The 21,989-nt window shown below is 39.1% G+C and overlaps 1 protein-coding gene across 2 annotated transcripts; it reads left to right on the top strand.

Moving 5' to 3' along the window:
- Positions 1 to 10,117: 10,117 nt before the first annotated feature.
- slc14a2 (solute carrier family 14 member 2) lies at positions 10,118 to 17,720 on the top strand. 2 transcript variants are annotated; one of them, XM_044370399.1, is made up of 11 exons: positions 10,118 to 10,800; positions 11,896 to 12,233; positions 12,702 to 12,773; positions 12,872 to 13,052; positions 13,756 to 13,945; positions 14,237 to 14,365; positions 15,351 to 15,543; positions 16,037 to 16,184; positions 16,409 to 16,543; positions 16,691 to 16,740; positions 16,833 to 17,720. In XM_044370399.1, exons 2-11 carry the CDS (start codon positions 12,210 to 12,212, stop codon positions 17,250 to 17,252), a joined length of 1,542 nt encoding a protein of 513 aa, XP_044226334.1. In that variant the 5' UTR covers positions 10,118 to 10,800; positions 11,896 to 12,209; the 3' UTR covers positions 17,253 to 17,720. The 2 variants fall into 2 exon arrangements, with proteins under 2 accessions (XP_044226334.1, XP_044226341.1); XM_044370406.1 differs by lacking the exon at positions 11,896 to 12,233 and having other exon boundaries at positions 10,121 to 10,800.
- The last annotated feature ends 4,269 nt before the right edge of the window (positions 17,721 to 21,989 follow it).

Below are 21,989 nucleotides of genomic sequence, written 5' to 3' on the forward strand. Positions count from 1 at the left end.
CATAATGCATATGAGTCAATGTGTGAGTATGAACACAGACCCTGCTGTGAGAACGGCAAATAATCTCCCCTTCAGCTGAGGCTAAAATCTCAGTCCATGCCTTCTTTGAGTCACCCAGCAGTCTGTTGGCTCTGGCAGGCCATCTGATCTGGCCTCACTGGGCTAAAGATATTTGGGTGTAGTGAGCGTCGATGTTATTGCTGAGCTCCGTACAGCGCTGGGCTGAGATGTATTTGGGTTGGCTGGCTGAGGGATGAAGCCTGTTTGCCTATCGGGGCCGAAGACTCTGCAGGGGGCCCGCCTAATCTACTGCACCATCCGACAGCTTAATTAGTGTTTCGCTGCTGCGCTCACATATAGTCTGCACACACATTTCCTCTCTTCCACACACACACACTGGGGCATAGCTCGTTAGTCTAATAAAGAGCCATTAGAAGGTTAAATGTGGGTCTCATTAAAGATTAGTCACTTACTACCAAGCATAATAAGACTCTCTTGTGTGATTCTGATAACTGCTCATATTGCTGCAAAAGTGAGGACCACATTCAGCTCGTGCAACGTTAATTTAGCATGGGATAGCCTGGGATTTGGCTTGTCTCCTGCTGAGAGCATAAACACCATGAGAAATGGATACAGTCACTTCCAGTCAGTGTCTGAAGGCTTAAATGTCATTACACGATGGTGTCTTTATGTTGTGGGTGCGCTCTACACACTGTAAATTGTTTGAGATGATTTTGACGAGCAGTGATCCAACGGGCTTAGAAAGGAAGAGCCTTGAGAAGGATAAGCTGTGTGAAGAGGCGTCTAGATTAGCTTGAATGGATTTGGAAGTCCTCATGGAAGCTTGGACTAAAGGCTGTATTGAAATGTCAGAGATAATAATTTCACTTCTCTCGTTTCTGAAGATCCAGCTCCTAATGCCTCTACCATCTGTTTGAGTGCGGAGCAGTGGACGTCCATCAGTGTGAGAGAGGGAGAGGGAGAGAGTTTTGGCGTGCCACAAAGATAGCCTACTTGCTCTTTCCAGCCCTCATCAAACTCTATCTGATCCAAACTGTGCCCTTGTCTTTACTTGGACTCTAATAACATTATTCTCCTGGTCATGGCCACATGAAAAACAGATGAGCATGAGCCATAAAGGGGAAAATCAGTTTTCAAAAAGGAATTACAATATTGGAGCTGCCAATGTTTTGACTTAGTGGATAAAGCCTCCAGGCAACTAGGGTCGGAGGGAGAGAGAGCAAGAAGCTGTGAGAATGTCAAACAGCAGACGGCTTTACCGACTCAAGACATGGATTAACCATCTGAAGCCTTGTTTTAGCAGTTACAGTATTACTGAACAGCCTATCACTAACCTGCAGTGTAACACAAAGTGTCAGCTGCATATCAATTAGAGAGATTCTCCTTCAGAGATACACACAGAGCTGAAAATGAGCGGTTAAACTGGCCGACAGATACACTTCCCCATCTCTGTCTCAATAAATATTTCAGCCAAGCTCAGCTGCATGCAGAAGAAAGATATTTAATGACTTCTGTTCTTCTATTTTTTTCAAGTCTTTTCTGGGAATGTCTGTTACAGTGAAATTTGCATTTAGAGAAGGCTCACAAACTGTACAGAAAAAAATATGCTTTCTTGGACATGCCAAAATCTCCTCCTGTGAGAGACAATAGGAACTTTTCCTGGCTATTATGTTTGGATTCGTACAATATCCAATGGTTTCATTACCTTAGGAATAGTATTGGTGTCTAATTTCTTAATTAGCCAAGGACAAAAGAGGGCTGGTTTTCATTTTGTTTCATTTTCAAATATCACATACAATTATTTCTGTTTTTGCCATTATCATAACTCATTTTGATCGTTTATTTGTTTATAGTGTTTGAATGTTGTAAAAGTGTTAACACAAGCATCAATCTGTTGTTTACTCCCGCTACACAGCCCTGATTTGTCACTGAGTTATTTATCATGTTTCCAATATTTAATGTTTATGATAGCCCGTGTGATGACTGTGTGGTTACGTTCTGTTGTGCACTGTGTACGCCTATAAGTGAGTATGTGTGTGTGCGTGTGTGTATGTGTGAGACACTCTGTCGCTTCGCTTGCGGGGAGGAAACTTGCTAATTTACTGTCTCTCAAACAGATGTCACATTATGCCTCCAACATTCGCATACACACAAACATACATCACCACCAAAACCATTTACATCTGTCCATATGAGCTTAAATCAGTTGTCGGGGAATCATCAAATTAGTTTCAACTCTGCTGTTTACATGCAAGTCTTTATTAAAGCATCTAACAGGCTTGAAGTCGTTGCACAAACAAGTTCCAGTTTTGTATCTCAATTTATGCATCTTAAACTGAACTGAGAACCTGATGTCATTACAGAGGGAAGTTATTGAATGAATGTGTAATGTCATTTAGTCTGCTCCCTAGTGGTAGCTGCTGTAATGCCTCAGAGTGCTCTGCTGCAGAGTGTACATCTCTACAAAAACAAACAAACAAAAAAAACACCCCAAAAAAACCTTTTGGGCCCTTAATCCATGGGCCATTGTGGACAAACATACATTTTCATTTATGTTAGACATTTTCAGCCACCAGAATTGAAAGAAATCTGCTCGTTATTGGAAGTAACAGGTCGTTATTTCAATCACGAAATGGATTTTTCACATTGAGCAACCTAGCATGTCACAGTTGCTAACATATATTGTCAGAAACTACCAAGATCTTATGTTTATGGTGCACTACTGACTCTAAGTGTGTGTGTGTGTGTGTGTGTGTTAGTGTGTGAGTGCGTGTCATGAAGAGTTGGTTTGGCCGAGTGCCATGCAGCTGGAAGCCATCATAGAACCAATTACTTTCTGTCTTTTGCTCTCTCTCTCCCTCTCTTTCTTCCCTTCTTTTTCTCGTTCTCTTCATCTCTCCCTTCTGCTCTCATTTTCTCTGTCTGTCTGATTTTAATTCTGCGGGCCTGTCTCTTTGTGAGCCAAGAGTTAGCTGCACAGTTAACCCCTTTATTTTGCTTTCACTCACATCTTCTCTGCACTACGAGACACTTCTACCACCTAACCACAATCATCTCCAGTCGTGTCTTTCATCCAAATGACTTCGCCCTCCTCGTCATCCTCTTAAATATGTTTTCTTATGGTCTGAATTTCTCCTCACCTTACTTAGCACTTTGGCTCATTGATTCAGATGTGAAATGTTTGTAAACCTACATGTCCTGCCAACACAGTGCACGGACCAATTTACAGTAACAGTTTGAGTTGCATGTCACGAGTGAAGGGCAGCATGAGTGTAAACACTGATTACAGTTTGTGTACTGAATGAATGTGTCACCAGAGAGAGAGAGAGAGAGAGAGAGAGAGAGAGTGAGAGAGGGAGGCAGTGAAGGATGGAGGAAGTGAGAGAGTTAACAGTGTAAACAAATGAGGAGTGTAATGAGGATAAAGCACCGCTGTGAACAAGTGAGCCTTTGTCTTCACTCGTACCTGCTCTCTCTCGCTCTCCTGCTGTCACACACACACACACACACACACACACACACACACACACACACACACACACACACACACACACACACACACACACACACACATACATATATAAACTGCTATATCGTGTTTGGGTTTCTGGGAAGTGCAGTTTATTGAATGTTAAAGAAGGGAAACAGAATCCAGCACTTCATCCAGCAAGCGAGCAAGCGAGGCACTTAATGATGTTTTTCAAGTGGCAGTGCCAGAGGGGAGTTTTCTCTCCGTATTCTCTTCCTGTCCATCAGCCAGCTTTTGCAAAACTAATAGGTGAAAAACAATTCACAAAAACAGACTTATTTTATGAAGAGGTTTTATTGTTGCATGGAGAAGAGTATAGTTGGTGGGAATGAGTCTAAATTTAATTTCACTTCCTCATCTTACTTTTCAGTTAGATCCTCTAACATTTACATATTTACACCACACGGTATTCTGTATATAATGTTTGTAACTGTTGGGCTTATTTGCCCTGTTCTGCATTTCTGGTTAGATGCTGCTTAGCTGTATTTTGTTGTCTCAGTACTTTGTGCAATGACAATAAAGTTGAATCTAATCTAATCTAAATTCACTACAGTAACAAGTGTTCATGTGTAAAACAGATTAACTGCTTAATTTGTTATATGTTTTTGATAAACATAAAAAAATTGTAAATTGACCAACATAAGTTGGTGCTGCTGTTAGTTTCTACATTCATACAGTTATGAACAGGGAGAGTTGTATCAAGAAACAGTTGAATTCTTCAAATCAGTTTTAGGCTGAGGGTGAAGACAAAAACTTCAAATGCCCAGTTCTGTGTCTTAGAGCTTTCATGTCACACATCAACCTCACTGAGAATGAATAGACTTTGAAATGTTTGTAATGTGTCTAATATTAATAAGTATTGTTTGACTAACACAAAGCAGCTCTATGGATGGTGAATGAGTCACTAACTGATGGACTTTTTGCATCTAGACAACATGATCCAATAGATGCATTTATCTAAGCCTATTTATAACTGAAGTATGTACACATCCAGCTTTGAGTTCCAAACAGTATGACAATCTGCTCATTTAGCTACATAAGACTTTATTGTGAAAAAGGTAAAAAGATTGTGATATGATTAATATATAAAGGACATTTCATGTTTTTCATCTTGAGGTGATCAGGGTTGTAACTATCCCCTACATGTGTGTGTTGATTGTATTTGCTACCTTTGTCCTTTACGAATGAAAACACTCCAATAAACATGAAGATATATTACCACATAAAAACTGTTTGTTCTACTGATAAAGATTTGAAAAGCCTTGCCGACATCTGTCCTCTCCAGTGGATGTCAGCGTGTTTTAAGAAACTTCCTATATGACAGATTTAATGTTGAAGCTCCTGAGGGAAGCAATGGAGCCAAAACATTTGACCATTTTTGGCCATTTATGTTGACTTTAACAACGTGGAAAAAATGCAGGGAATGCAGAAAGTGCTGTGAAATAGTTGTCAACATTGGCTAAGAAAGTTTATTAATAACACTTTACTTTAACACACCTATCTAGCATTTTTAACATTAAATGAGTGGTTTATGACATAATCTAGTTGTAAGCAGATATAGGTTTAAATGTCAACAACTGTAACTGCTCCTGTGGGCTGGTGTATAAACAGATAATAAATGACAATATAGTAAAACACAGTTTACAATATGTCTTCATAGGAGAAGTTATAATTGTTGACAAATGCTGTACATTAATAAACATTTATGTTGTTCTTATATCTGCTAATATCTACATTATATTGTGTTATAAACCATTTATTAAATGTTTATATACTGCTTGTAAATGCTATGAGGCTGGGGGTGAGGTGTTTGAGCACACACACATATACACACACACAAGTCATGTTTCCATCACTTCAGAGGAAACTGACTTACATTCATTTCCTGAAGACTTACCCGAACCATAACGAAATCCTACCTTCACCTTAACCTCAAAGCAAATCTTCACTCTAAAATGAATGATTTAAGTTATGGGGATTTGTTGTTTGTCCCCAAAAGGCCAGTCAATATTTATGTACCCACAACATGAGTAAAACCTGGCACACACACACACACACAGACACACACACACACACCTGAACATTCAGGTTTTCATTAAAAAGAAGGGAATGGTTTGAAACTATAAAACTGCAGTGATCCTGTAATCTTCATAATCTCACATCTTTTAGATCCTGTAATCCATGTGTACCCTCATCTGCAATTTAATACTTTAATATCACATTAACTGGTCCTGTGTTATCTAATTATTTCAGGCGAATTATGTTTTTAATCTGACCAGTTGTTAATGGCATTGATTTCAGAAGAGAAAGAATAGAATATCAGCTGCTTTATGTAGTATGCTAGAGCAAATACATATGATTATGTAATGCACACATGTAGTTTCTTAAGAATAGAAACTGTATCTTCTACTAATCTTCTTCTGCCATACAAGTATTCTAATCTTGATTCAGTATTCAGCAAGCATCACCAGCAGTTCACCGTGTCCCTGCAGTATTATCATGTCATCCTGCGTCTGAGTGGGTTCCCTCAGATGCTCCCAGGACGTGAAGTTAGAGAACTCACCAGGCTAAAAAGCAAAGCTTCACTGCCCTCTCTGGTTGAAAGCTTTAAGTCTGTTGCACCCTGACTGCACCAGACTCAGCAGTGGTTGCATGTGGTCAGAAGTGTGCACCTGTAACCACACCTGACAGTGATGTCACGGTGTACTGAGATGCCCTGAAGTACATTTCTACATCTCTGAAGCAAGGTGAGACGTTAAACTAAGTGGAGGTCAGGTTGTGTTAAGGTGTTCTGTAGGTTATTGTAGAAGTGAGTGTGTTCACCATCCAGTTTCCTGCGACAATGAAAAGTATTTAGCAGGGAGAGAAAACTCGCCACTTTCACATTATTGCCAGGTTGTTTTAATCCTCATAAAATGTTTATATATAAATAATCCGAGAGGCTGTTTTTCAAGGTTTTGTGTGTTCCTGTTCCATCTTTACACAATGCACTACTCATGTGTGTTGACTCATGTAGATCAAATCCTGGAAGTGCTCCTTTTTTCAGACTGAAAGTTGCAAATGAAAGTGACAGCAGGTTAGCAAAAGACTAAGAAAACAAATGGGACAAGGATCATACAAAGAATGTCTCACTGTGCTGAAAGAGGCCGCTCATTCTGAAAAAGGGGCAAATAGTAACAACTCACATACACACACACACACACACACACACACACACACACACACACACACACACACACAGATGGAGATGTGGCCGGGCGTCGGGCCAGATGCTCCGAGAGAAGGAAACTCACATTCTTGTGATGGGGAGTCATCAAGTATCAGGTTCCATAGACTCTGGCAGAAGCTGGAGCCCCCTCACCACCCACCACCCCATCACACCCACACACACACACACGCGCATGCATGCACACAGAAACAAACACATAGGGGCATACTTTGTGGCCCCTTCCTTTTTGTGTGTGCATGAGGGTGAGTTGGCTGCATGAAAACACTGAACGGCTGCCTCTTCTAATCTTGTCAGATCTGTTTCTCGGGAAGTAAGGGCAGAAGTGTCTGATCCTGTGTGCGGCTCAGTCTTACTGGTTTTATTTTGTGAGAATTTTGTGTCCAGTCTAAGAGAAATTCAGTCTTTACATAGTCCTCAGTGAAGACGAAGCTGCCCAGAGCTGAATGGATCCGGAGGAAAGTGCTGGTTTGGTCCAGTGTGAGGCGAGGTCTACAGGTCAAGTGATCATAGAGGAGGAGGAGGAGGAGGAGGAGGAGGAGGAGAGGGAAATAAATGGACACAGCTGATGTGTAATTTCTTAGTTTTCCACCAGATGTCAGCATCAACCTACTGTACTCTACTGCAGACCACTGATGTTGCATGTGGTTGTTGCACAGAAATTTTCCAGACTCTCGGTGTGTCTTGTGACTTTTGCATCAAACTCAGATTTATAAAGCCACAAATAACAGGTTTGGTTCTCTAACAACACAAAGTCTCTCTATTGATAATGTTTACATGAAATTACTAATTTTACTTTTAATATCTATGATTACATGACAGTTAATCACTACCATGTAAAGCTATTGAATCACTCAACTCTACTAAAGTGATTCGTCACACCATAAATCAGTAAATCAAGTCAATCTGACGTGAGGTGAGGCACGTACAGTAAGACAGGTGTGGCTTTGAATAAGTAAAACCTGAAGGTTTAATGCTCTTTCAGAAGTTGCTCCACTCAGAGACTCTGCATCAGGACAACTTGTTCCCGGAGGCTGACTCACAAATATGAACGACTTGTCACTCAAGAGCTGTCATAGATGAGCTGAGATGTTACATAATGAATAACAACAAAACATTTTACTGTAGAAATGCCAAAGTGAGGTTCTTTAAAAAAAAAAAAAAAAAACACAAAGATTTAACATAATTGTGACATTTTGATGATAAAATGTTATGTTGTTTCTTGTGTTAGACTTTTTCTTAGACTTTCTCTGTCCATGTTAGTGTTAGAAAATTGGAGATTTTGTACTGTTTGCAACACTGACCTGCATTTTGCGTAGAATGGACATCCGACAATGAATTTGATGTTGTGTTCCCATTTGAATATATATATATATATATACATATAAACATATATATATATATATATATATATATATATATATATATATATATATATATATATATATATATATATATATATATATATATATATATATATATATATATATGTGGTAGTATATCTATTTCAGTGAAATATTTTAAGTGGAAATCTACCATATTCACAATCTGACAGTCACTGTTTTGTTTCTGTTTTCTGTTTCTATTAGGTAACCAATGACTACATGTAAATTATGCAATAATATCACAGTGATGATATGCACATGGATGACTAAGTGACATCAACCCAGAGACTAAAAAGGATGGAAAAATAGTCTTCTGGCTAACTGGCACATTTAAAGTGATTTTTATTCGAGTGCACTGCCTCTGTTAATAAAATCAATACAAAAGGAAATATGTGACTACAGCTACAGAACTCACTACATTATCACTACTTAAGCAGTTGAACCATATCGTCTGATAAACGATAACCTGCCATTGACCAGCTGCTTACCTCTGAACTCTTGAACAACCATTCCTGGAAATATCATGGTAAAAGCTGCCACAAATATTTCGCCAGACCAGTTTGTTCTTCATTCCTCTTTTAATGAGTCTTACGAAGTTGTTAGAAATCTTTTTCTGGCCCACACCCTCATGGCTGGGCTATTGCTCTTCTTCCTTCGTCAGTGATGACTAGATGTCTGCAGCATTAATCACTGTTGTTCATCAGCTCTATAACTACGCTGTAATTGTGTTTAATGACTAAATAAACACAAGGAACAAACACACCCTTTGGAGCATCATCATCATCTATAATTTATCTATTGTATAATTCCTATGTATGTGTGTGTGTGTGGGCGTGTGTGTGGGTGCACACGCGTGTGTGTGTGTGTGTGTGCACTATTTCCGATAATGTTACTTGGAAATCATTTGATGAAGACATTTAGTGCAACAGTATAAACAATTATTTTAAATCCCACTACCACCCAGAGAAACATCACTGTGCTCATGTAAAGCTGTGCAAATACTAGAGGTTACAGATTACAGTATGAATGTTTTTGTGTTGTTTTTGCTGTCATGATCCTGAATGAAAGAACTGGTCTGACACCTGTCGCTGTAGAGGCATGCCACCTTGATAGACATTCAGGACAAACTTTTGCCTCTTAATGCTCCTCTCTGACACAACAAATTACTCATGGTCATGATCAGCGTTGCACTGACCTCTGAATATTGCATTTTTAAATTCCAACACCATTTTGGTCTAAAATTGTGAGCAGGTGCTGGTGTGCAGGTGTTATTCTTGACATTCAGTACATTTTACTGTAATCATGCATTGAGTCATCAGTTTTATAAGCGTTAAGCAAGGTGAATGATTCATTCAAAAGCAGGATTGAGCAGGATTGACAGTGTAAGTTTATGACTGGTGACACGCTCACAGTGTGTCAGTCAGTTCATTGTCTTACTAATTGCACTGCAAGACAATGATTGCCTTGATTGTGTCTGTATTTGTACTGGAAAATCTATTTTTAATTAAGAGGTGTTCATTATTATTATTATACTTATCTACTTTTCAGGTTAATAACTGTGTTTAGTCTTAACATGCCTTTATTTTCTCTGATTATATATTCATAGATAGAAGATTGATTGTCCTTAAATTGTACCACAATGATATTCTCCTAATTACAGTATTTTCATATAAATATTTTATTCATGGCTTTAGTTTTAACATAATGCTACATGGTCAATGCTCAAAAGCACATTGGCTGTCCAGCATTAAAGAGTAACTCATCACCAGGTTGGAACTAATCGTTTCGCTGACCTTCCTGGTTGAAGGTTTCAAATCTGTTTCAGGTTGTTGAAACTTTTCACTGGCATGTAGTTGTAGAGTTGAAGACAATTTACCACGGTGCATCTGAAGCTGTGGATGGTCAGGATTACTGAGCTTAAACTTGTTTTCAAGTTTTCAAAGTTTCTTTATTGTTATATCTCCTTACACAAGTATAAGAGAGTAAAAATCTTTGGTTTCAGCTCCTTGACGATGTAGTAAGAAAAAAAAGTTAAAACACTAAAAGCCGTAGTGATAGATGAGAGAATAAACAACCAGAAGAGTGTAAAACATATGAGTGTATGTATGTTAAATCTGGTGTGCATGTGTCCCACCTATAATATATGGATAAATACCTATATGTATATGTACATACTTTATATATGTGTTTATGTATGTGTGTGTCACATCATGCAGGCTGCAGGCCATTGGTGTCCACTGTTCATAAGCTTGGTGACCTGGTGGTAAACGCTGTCCCGGAGCCTGCTGGTCTTGGCCTTGAGGCTGTGGTACTGCTTGCCAGACTGTAGCAGCTGAAACGGTACATGGTTGGGGGGGGGGGGGCTGGGGTCTTTAATAATCCTGTGGGCCTACCTGGCACACCGCCTGTTGTACATATCCTGGTTAGAGGGAAGCTCACATTCGCTTCCCTCTGCAGTGCTTTGTGGTGGAGTGCAGTGCAGTTACCATACCAGGTGGTGATACATCCAGAAAGGGTGCTGTCAGTGCTTCTGTAAAAAATCCTGTAGAACCTTGGACCCCATACTGAACTTCTTCAGTCGTCTGAGGTGAAAGGACCGTTGCTATGCCTTCACCACATGGCTGGCGTGCTCGTCCCAGGTGAGGTCCTCAGTGATGTGGACGCCAAGGAACTTGAAGCTGCTGACTCTCTCCACAGTAGACCCTCTCTCCTTCCTGTGGTTTACGATCAGCTCTTTGGTCTTGTTGACGTAGAGAGAGAGAGAGAGAGAGATCATCTTGAGTTAATATATTCTCCTGTAAACAGGTTTCTAATAGTTGCACTGAAGCTACTCTTATGCTTTCATCTGTGGTGTTTTATGAGCTGCCAGTTTCACACGCTCTAAGCACTTGTGCTGTAGTTCTCTGATTGTGCTTTTAGCTTTTTATTTGAGAGGGTTGGACTGCATGGCTCTTGTTCCTATTGTAAGTCATTGTTATTAAAAAATTCTTCATCAGTTCTGCAGATGAAGCAGAGTCTTTTGAAATTTGGCGCTCCTCTGTCCACACTGCTGCTGCAATTAATGAATATTTTAATTGGTAATGAATCTACCAATTATTTTCTCAGTTAATTGATTAATTATCTATGAAGCCTCACAGTAGTTCAGACAGACACTGAAGTCAGTTATAGTCACATGCTCCATACAACCTCCAATCAGTTATGTCCACGTCCTACTTCTATCAATAGGCGGTCATTCAGTCTGCCTACAACAACGCTGAGTTCTGCCCTCACTGCCACCTCTTCCTGTAACTGAACATGTGTTAAATGTTCATAAAATGTTGTATCTCTCAGGATCTGCTGGGGGGAGCTTGTGAGCTCATGGACAGTCTGTGTCAAAATTGCTCAGATTTGTTCCAGGGCATCACATGAACAAAACTAAAATGCATGTTACAGTAAATTGTTGAATAAAAAAAATCTTGACGTGAGTGTTCGTGAAATTCTGTAAGTTGTCAGAAAATGTTTTTTAAAAATACCCATCACAATTTCTTTCCTTTTCCAAGGTGTCCAAGATTTTCTGCAGGTGTTAAGTTACTATTTATGTACTGTGGTCAGAGACGTCCAATATGAGATGGCTCAGAGGGTTTGACATTGAACTTTGATATTTGGAGCCCATGGCCTCTCAAGTGTTAGACTGTAGGAGAGGGATCAGGTCCCTGAGTACAGAGTTTGACTTTGCGGTTTTTCACTCAAACTAGAGTTTTGCAACAAACACCTGCGACAACTCAAGAAAATGTGCAAACCCAGATTTCACCTGACCTCATCTTCACCTCATGTGTGGTAAGGAATGTCGGAGCAGGAGGAAACTTGGGTGTGGCAACGATTATCACTGCTGAACGCCTGTGACTGCTGTCAAGGATGAGCAGGGGAAACAAAGAGGTGGATGAGAGAGAGAGGTGGAGTGTAGAGAAGAGGTGGGTTTTTCTGATGCTATAAAAGCCCAGTGTAAGTCTCCGGAGTACAGCTTGAGAGAAGCTGACAACCCATACAGCCTGTGTCCATTCTGAGACATATGCCTGGATCACATTGCACAAAGGTAGGAGAACTTGCAACTATTTGCCAAAGTCCAGCAGGACAGTAAACTATGAATAAACTGTAGTTAATGGGTGCCTGTTTATTTGTATAGAAGGCTGTAGGTATAATGTTAAAAGCTTGTAGGTTTAATATGATTATTCCTTTATCTGAAAGCATTGATTTTGATGGATGATTCATTAAAACATTAAAAATTGAGCTCAAATCATGGTGGCACAATACAGCCAAGTAATTACATTTTGTATGAATAATGATTAATATTAAAATGCTGCCTGTTGGTTTTGGCTTCACCTTCTCTCCACTGTAATAGAGCCACATTAAAATAACATATTTTAACACATATTCAATGCATAAATACATTTTTCTTAATACATGAGATTATGTCACATTTGTTTTTCATACAGGTTGATAAATTGAAGCTGAAGAAGACTGAGTGTGCTGCTGAGTGACACCTTTGTTTCTCTCCTCTCAGGATATTCAGAAGAATATCAACTGTTCCGCTTCTGCTCCACTGCCCTCTAACTCTCCTGCCACCACCCTCACCGTACGTCAGCACTCCCATATCAGATGTACGGCATAAATTAGATACTGTGTGTATTTTTACATGATTCAAACAGTCCTTGTAATTTCTTGTTGCTCCAGGAACTCCAGCCACTGATGGCGCACCCTGACCTGCAATCTGAGAATGACAAGCCCCAGATGGACAAGAAGGACTCTGCGCAGCCTGCAGGACGCACAAACCTGCAGAAGGCCAGGGCTCGCTTCCTAAAGGGAGTCTCCTACTTCTCTGGAGACATGGAGGTGTTTGGAAAATGGATGCAAAGTAAGTTAACTGATAACTCTCCTTGATAAACAAAGCTCAGTAGTACACTGGAAATGGCATCATTATAAAATTGCATGATATCACACGGGTACATCTGTGTTAGGGATGAGTAGCTACATCACACACACTCACTCTATCTATGAAAAATATGCTGCATACTGGATCCCTACACTGCTCTTTGTGCTAAACAGTGTCTCAAATTTTAGTCCATATGCAAATTAGATGCATAATTTTACTGTCAAATGATCAATTACCCCACCCTGATTTCAATTATGCAATTAGTATCTGAAAAGAGACACCAGAAGGAATTTAAATAACAGGGAAGTACTGCATTTACCATATGATATTTATTATGTAACACTGAAAAACTAATTGACATTGTGCCAGGTTATAGAAAATGTATCAGTCTGAAAAAAACATGCAACATGTGCCATGTGAATATTTTCTAATATGGGTTCTGTCTCCTGGCTCTACTTCACACTGTGTGTCTTTTGATAGTCTTTAAAGAGCAAGTTTTGCTCACAGTCAAATAAATTCAACTTTATTTGAGAAGCCAACCAGGATTGTTTCATTTTTGTCCCTGGCTACACAACTGTGAGCCAGAGAAGGACCTAAACCTGCCTCACATTCACTGCTGGAAGCCTATTACACAGCTCTGGGAAAATGTCAACACACTCTCTGTTCTCTCTTTCCATCAATCCAGAACAGTTCATCTTGCTGCAGATACTGGACTGGGTTCTGCGTGGAGCTGCCCAGGTGATGTTTGTCAACAACCCTCTAAGTGGCCTCATCATTTTTGCCGGCCTCATCCTGCAGAACTACTGGTGGGCCCTCAATGGCTTTGTGGGCACACTCTTTGCCACAATTTCTGCCCTCATTCTGCAACAGAACAGGTTTGAGCACTCATTTATTTTTTGACTATAGTGATGCTACAGATTGCATTGAAATATTATGTTACAAGTCCACAAGATCCCCATTGTTTTTTTTTTTTACTTGCTGTCAATCACAACAACAATAGGCTGGTTTAGTTAGTCAGCTGCTGACTGTGCTGATATGAATCATGACAACTATAAACAGAACAGGATGATTTCCTTCTAACAGTAGAAGGTGAACTGGTTACATAACATGCACCACGGTGTTGAGCAACAGGAAAATAATTAATTAAATCAAATTATTCCCTACAGGGGTGCAATAGCTGCAGGGCTGTACGGATACAACGGCATCCTGGTGGGCCTGCTGATGGCTGTGTTCTCCAACGCAGGAGACTGGTACTGGTGGCTTCTGCTACCCAACATCTTCATGTCTATGATGTGGTAAGCAGCTAGATTGACTAATGGTAAAATGTTAGATTCATAACGTATCAGAAATTAGAATTAGATGTAAGAAAGTATGATAACCTAACCATGATACCTCAGATGAGTTTAAAGACAAATTGTTACAACTATTTAAATTCAAAGTTCATTACCCTGACCTCAGCCAATCTTTGCTTATTTCAGTCAGTCAATAGTCAACTGGTTGTCTATGGGCTCAGATTAGGGTCATAAGAATTGTAGCTGCAAATATCTGAACAAATAGATTTAATTTTTGAATATATAAGGAGATCTGAAGCTGTGCATGACATTTTGCGAACAAATGAAAAAAACAACAATTTAACATAATGGTTGGTGATGGTTAACTAGACATTTAAGTCACATTTTTACTGAAATAAGTTCAGAGGCTGTTCAGTTGGTGCATGCTTTCAGTGCCTTCAGTGGATATGCCCCCATTGTTTCAGAGCATCTCCACTGACTATTCAGGAGGAAGCGCCAAATGTGGGACATAAGTATTTGTACTCGTAGATTTGATTTTTAGCTCTAAACTTGGGATTCACACATACATTTGAGTTCTGTGTGAATTTTTTTTTTATCCACAAACAGAAAAATGTGTAACTGCAAACCTTTGTGCAAATCTTTTTCATTTGTTCACAAAGTTGTGGATTCAAAAATTAAATCTACACATTCAAACATTTTAATTCATTTGATCAAAACATTTTTACACATTCACACATTTGAACATGCACACATCCAGACATGGTGATACAGCTACAATACTTATGACCCTAATTTGAGCCCATAGTTGAAAGTATCACTGGCGTCTCTGGCGTTGGTATGTTTAATCATAAGAGCTGAACATTGTGCAAAAGCATCTCTGAATGTGATTGAGATATGAGCATACATTGTAATAAATGTACATACATATTTGTGTGTGTTAGGAGTGAATTAAATCTAAACATGGGAATGTTGTATCCTTACTTTTCAGCCCGATCGTGTCCAGTGCCCTGGCATCTATTAACAGTCGGTGGGATCTGCCAGTGTTCACACTGCCCTTCAATATCCTGGTGTGTCTCCACATGGTGGCCACCGGCCACTACAACCACCACTTCCCCCAAGTCCTCATTCAACCTCGCTCGGAGCTGCCCAACATCACATGGGCTGAGATTGATGTAGCCAAGGTCAGTGACAGGCCATGTTTTGTGATGACGAAACTCTCCTTACATATACCTCAATGTGAGCTGGTGTCAAGTGTTTTTATCTTGCCCCTATGACATTTGATGATGAATTATTTAGGCTAATCCAGATCTGACAGATTCCTCAACTTTTTCAGTGTCAGAAAAGGTCCTTAAACTTCTGACCCAGTAGTAATGCGACAAAAAAAAATTCTGTAGGAGCATAAAGCCCTGCACACCCACACTGGTGTTTTCTGTTATTCTGGTTCCGAGACCTCTCCTCAGGTTAAAGTAAGTTGAGCTATGTTGTTGTAAGCTATTTTATGCATCAAAGCTAGCAGGAGAGTCAGGGAGAAATCAATCAAACACAATAGACACCCACACAGCTGTGGGGAAGAGGTCTAGGAAGAGGCAACATAACTGACACCTGTGAGGGTGTACATCATGCTTTCTTGCGCACCTGCAGTTATGTTTAACCTTTCTGTCTGTGTCTCTTTAGCTGTTCATGTCAGTGCCTGTGGGGATAGGTCAAGTCTATGGCTGCGACAACCCTTGGACAGGAGGAATCTTCATCATCTCACTCTTCATCTCCTCCCCTATCACCTGTGCTCATGCTGTCCTGGGATCTGCAGTTGGCATGGTTTCTGGTAAGAAGACTAAACAATACCCACATCAATACATGCTTACATGCTTACAGAATGATTTCAAGCCACAATCACTATGTCCCAAATCCAAGATGACCCTAAAAATTTACTTTAAAATATGCAAAATAACAGGGAGGGTCATTATTTATTAAGATAGTCCAAACTTATACTGAACATGGTGCTTCTGTGATAGCTGTGATTTATCTTTGTGTGTGTTTGTTTTGCAGGCCTGGCTCTGTCAGCTCCATTTGGAGACATCTACTTTGGTCTATGGGGATACAACTGTGTGTTAGCCTGTATTGCCATCGGAGGAATGTTTTACGCTCTCACCTGGCAGGTGCACCTGCTTGCCATCACATGCGGTGAGTAGACATGCAGGAGATGAAAACATTATCTAAAATTCCATCTAATACAGACATGATGGTCACATGATGTGTAACCATGGCATAGAGCAGCCAGATATTTGTAATCTACAATCTCATGTAATGGTCTCCTCTTCTCTCCTGCAGCTTTTTTCTGCGCATACCTCGGCTCAGCCATTGCCAACATCATGTCCAGGGTAAGTACACATTTTCTCTCGATCCTACTCATAATTTAGCCCACAAAAACCACACACCACTAACTAGGATATAATATGCTTTTTGTCTACAGTTTGGTCTGCCAGCCTGCACCTGGCCTTTCTGTCTCTCTGCCCTCACTTTTCTCCTCATCACCACGGAGACCAATAAGATCTTTAAGCTGCCGCTCGCCAAAGTCACCTACCCCGAGAAAAACCTGGGCTTCTTCTGGAAACTGAAGAAGCAGGAGAAAATGGAGAAGGCGGAGAAAGAGAAGGAAGAGAAGGATGAGCAGCAGAGGGCCATCGAAGAAGAAGTGATACTGAGCGAGAAAGAACAACTGAGGTTGGAGCTTGAAAGAATGGAAGAAGGCAAAGTAACGAGTGAGGCATCAGAGGGTAAAAATGACGAGACACAAATCAAAGACCATGTACTAGACATGGAACAACAAGGTACTGAAGAAGAAACCAGACAAAACAATCTAACTGAGGTCACTGTTGCTGATAATGTTTAAAACTAAACCTATGCAAAGACGGAAAAAGAGAGAGAGAGATGATATGCTTAAATGTATGAAGGATGTAAATGAGTGTATTTTACTGTAAGTTGAAAACCTATGCTGGTGCTCCTTTCTGAGTCCAATGGTTTAATGGAATGAATGGATAATGTGTTGCACTAGTTTGTTCTGTAATATTGTTGGCTGGACCAACCCAAGAAACAGAATTGTCCGTGACTGACTGAGTCACTGGCTGTGTCCAAAATCTCTCCCTCATTCACTTTGTCCATTGTCGAATTTTTGAGGGTACTATATAGTGTATATATTTATACACTCAGCATTTGGACACTCAAATAAAATGGCGGAGGCTGGAACGCACTATATAGTAAATAGGGAGTGACTTTGGACACAGCAAGTGATTCACTGACTGAGTGATGAAATTACACCATTGGTCGGACGGCCGAGTGTTAGAGTTTCCCCATTGGCCGTTGCCCTTTCAAAATGATTATATCATCAGGTGGTGTTTACAGTCATGTCCATGGGCACTCAGCCTCAGCAGGACTGAGCGCTGCAGCCCTTAGTGTAGTTCACTCTCTGCAGGACTGAGAGTGAGCGCAGCCCTGAAGTAAGTTTTTAAAACACACATTTCCCGATGACACTCACAGGAGCACCAACTCGCGGAAAGTCCGCAGATACAGTCGTGTTTCACATGTGTGCACTAGTAAACAGGGTGCTATAGGACTGTTAATATGTCACTTTATTAAGTTTTAATATATTTTTTATTTGTGAATCATCTTACTGTCAATTTCTGCATGTTTTATGCATCTAGTGTTCATAGTTAATAAAATAAAAGCATTATAAATAAATATATAAATAACAAATACATTTATGAATGCAAACTTTACACACATGAAACACACTGTATTGAGATCATTTACATTTAGCATTTATGATTAACTCAATATTTTCTGTTTTAAAGCTATTTTTTTGGGTTGTGGGTAAGACAAATAATATATAAAATATATGAAAAATAGCCTGAATCTTAACTCAAGCCTTCTTACAACAGCATTATGTAGTCTACACCAAAAATCTGGTGCAATGTATTTTAAGTATTTTTAATATTTCTCACCTTGAGTTATAACTATTACATGAAAAGTGCTATGCAAATAAATAAACTTAAACTTACATAAAAACAAACATCTTAAAAATGCTGGCGATGTCTGATGGTAACCAGGCGACATACAAATTGAAAGCCCTCTAGCGTTTCATACATGGTCCAGCCATATACTAAGTTTTGACTTTGTCCTGTTTATGTATCTATTAAATGTGTATTTTTTATTAATAAATTATTTTATAATAATACATCTTGTCAATGTTGATTTATTTAAAGTTGCCTGAAAGCATTTATTCAAAGTCTAATAAGAAATAATTGCATGAGGAGCTATTTTGCTTGAGAAAAACTGTCCTAAAGTAAAAGTTGCCCTTCCAAAGCTCTTCCAGCACAACTCCATGACATCCAACCAGGGACACTGGCATTAGCCCAGTGGGCAGGACCATAACAGGTGTGTTGACCATCCCAATTGCCATCTGGGTAGCAGAGAGGTATAAGTAGTAACAACCTAGTCTATGGTGATTCGTGGAGGAATCAGGATCCTGGATATAGCCTTCATCATTGGAGTGGTCACCATATTTGTAACCATCCAACCCAGGTCATCAAATTAGCAGCGTGTAATTAAATTAGACAAGAAGACAAAAGAACTATGAGATGCCTTTTAGATGCATTGTGGATGTAATTATAATTACTGTTTGATTTTGCACCAATTTGGAAGATATTGGTGTTCCCTCAGCCATGTGAAAGGCTGCACAGTGGAACGTGGCCCCAAAAATCTACTTTCTTTACCTCTATGACGCAGTGATTCTACTGACGCTATGGGTAAGAGGTAACCAGCAGCCTGTTTTTGGCACGTACTATGTGTCAAAGCCAAAGTTAAGAATATCAAAACCAATACCAAACCCTGTCAGAATGCTGAAATGTTATAACCCTAAACCTCACTAAGAACAGCATTAGTCCCCCTTTGGCTTGGTTTAACTTAGTTTAAAGGAGTAGTTTGACATTTTGGAAAGTACACTCATTAACTTTCTTGTCATGAGTTCGATGAGAAGATTGCATTTCAATATGAAGCCAGCAAGTGGTTACCTTCTCTAACCATAAAGAGAGAAAACAGCTAGTCTGGCTCTGTCCATGATTAAAATTAATCCACTGATACCAACACCTCTAAAGCACAAATTAACATGAACAAAAACAAAAGTATAAAATCAACAAGTCATCGTTCTAAGGAGGGTTACGTGTCAGACTATTTATTCGCTCGGAACAGTAATTAAAGTTAATGTTGCACCAGCAAAGACTCCAGGAACCAGTCTAGCTGCTTCCAGTCTTATAATGCTAAACTAAACTGGCTGTTGGCTGCAGCAACATATTTACCCTACAGACATGAGAGTGATATTAATCTCCTTATCTAACTCTCGCCATGACAGAGAATAAGCATATTGACTTGACCTATTCTTTTAACATATACATTTTTTTACTCTCTTTTATTTGGTGGTAAAACATCAGATACAGTAAGTTTTGGTTGGTTGGTTTACAACAACTTGTTCAAGGTAAAGAACTATTCATCACCATATATAGGCCTAGATGATAGATAAATATAGATTTATAGGGGATTAGTCATTTGAATTTGTAGTGAGGCTCCAAATGTGAGTACAACAATCATCAGAACATCTTTGCTGCAGAGGTGTTCCTAGTGCTGCGGTTGTTTCTCCAATCCTGCAGTTTTGAGTGCATGTATATTCCTCACAAGCAGTTGTACAAAGATTAAGTTAGAGATATATTATAGTTTATATTGTAGATTGTATCAGAGTGTAATATAGAGTTGGCATGGCTCAGTTTTTATCATGATAATGCTAGTGTTCTTTAAATTGTGTTTTTGGATGTGCATAGTTGTAACTCATGGTATAAATTATGGCCTCTAACATGCAATAATTTGTTGATTTTCTTTCTTTAAACCTCTCAGAGAAGTGCACTAACATGTGGTTCCTGTATGGTAGAGCCTACAATAAAACACTTAGCCTATATGTTGCACAGCAGTGGCGGACTCAGTCTGTCTGAGGGGTGAAAAAATATAAAGGACACCTGATACATTCATTGGGCCCCTATCAGTAGAGAACAATGATGCATGATGAATGATGCATGTGTAATTAAGATTAATATTTTATAGGTTGATTCAGAATATAAGGAAAACAACACCTCTGTATTAAAATGGGTTTACTTTTTAAACATTTATTTTGCAAACATCTCTGTAATAAAATACAGAAAATGGGTGATATTTTAAATGTTTATTTCTCAAACACATCTGTAGTAAAAACATGGAAACTATTAACAGTTTGAGAATCAGCTGTTATGAGCAGTCCTGTCAGGGAAGTGAGAAGGAAGATTGGTGAAATAAAAGGGGAATCCTTTTGGCCATGAGTTTGTAAATGTTTATGACCTCGTTATGCTCAATTAGGATGCCTCTCAATGGACAACAGAACATCTGATCTTCTCCACATCTGTAATGCTAATCTCCCTCTCTACACTTGCAAATTAATCCAAGCTACAGGACTGTAAACACATTTTGAGAAAATACTCTAATGATTTCCTTAAAGATTTTACTACACCACGGCTTCGATCCAAGTTTGTACCAAATACTTGGTATAGAGATGGCTACGTATGTATCTAGCAAGCTAGTTACTATGCATCTTGCATATTGTTTAGCATGTTATACAGCTTTCGACAGGCCTAAATATAAAACCAAAAATAGAAAATACAGTCTGCATACACCAGTGATTCATCCTAATAATATTTATTCGCCTTGTTATGTGATCTACCTCACAAACTGTAGTAGGATCAAGGTTACAGCTTAGACTGAAAACCCTGAAATGAAACAGAGCTCTTTGTAAATAAGACAAAACAAAATATGATAAATTGTTCTGGTTTCTCTACCCGGGTAGGATAAACTAATATGTGCTCATGATTCATTATCTTGGAGTCTCCTGCAACTCCGTGGGGTCACTTCTGCAGAGTGGAATCCAATACAAATACAATCCAGCTGGCCACAGCGCTTACAAGGCTCCTTCTGGAGGGATTCACCACTGGAACTGGCTCGCTATCAAATCCAGCCAGGAATGGACTCCAAGCTATCAGTCTGCGATCATTGGAAAAACAATCTGCACATACAGTACAGAATAATACATATAAATAAATGCTTCCATTGTCTGTTTCTTTTCATTTTCTAAATAACTCAAATTTTCTTTTCCTATTGCCTCTAGGAATTATTCTTAAAATTCACAGTATTACACCTGAAATTACTTAATTACTTAATTTAGTAAATGAAAGAAATTCCCCATGTCTTAAATTCAACACAAAATTCAATCTCTCATAACCAGAACAAGAAAAACTCTTTCAGAGATTCATTTTACAAATAGCATTTAACATAACTCATCATGAATTAACCAAATGAAATACATGTGAACATACAGTGCAAATCCAAAAGACTCTGATTGTTTTTAAATTAAATCCACAAAATAAATCAAATGAAATGATCTCTTTAGCTAGCAAGACACTATGCTCTGAGCTAACATAACTCAGAAGAGCTTCCAAAGTAGAAAAACACAATCCAACTCTCTTGGTATGTGTGATAGAAATAACAATAACAAACAACC

Source organism: Thunnus albacares, chromosome 2 (assembly GCF_914725855.1).
Source record: "Thunnus albacares chromosome 2, fThuAlb1.1, whole genome shotgun sequence".
In the NCBI taxonomy this organism is placed as follows: Eukaryota; Metazoa; Chordata; class Actinopteri; order Scombriformes; family Scombridae; genus Thunnus; species Thunnus albacares.

Coding starts and splice junctions, on each gene's coding strand:
- slc14a2 (XM_044370399.1), top strand. CDS start 12,210: ATGCCTGGATCACATTGCACAAAG. Junction 14,366..15,350: donor ATCTTCATGTCTATGATGTG/GTAAGCAGCTAG, acceptor CTTACTTTTCAG/CCCGATCGTGTCCAGTGCCC. Junction 16,741..16,832: donor TTGCCAACATCATGTCCAGG/GTAAGTACACAT, acceptor TTTTGTCTACAG/TTTGGTCTGCCAGCCTGCAC.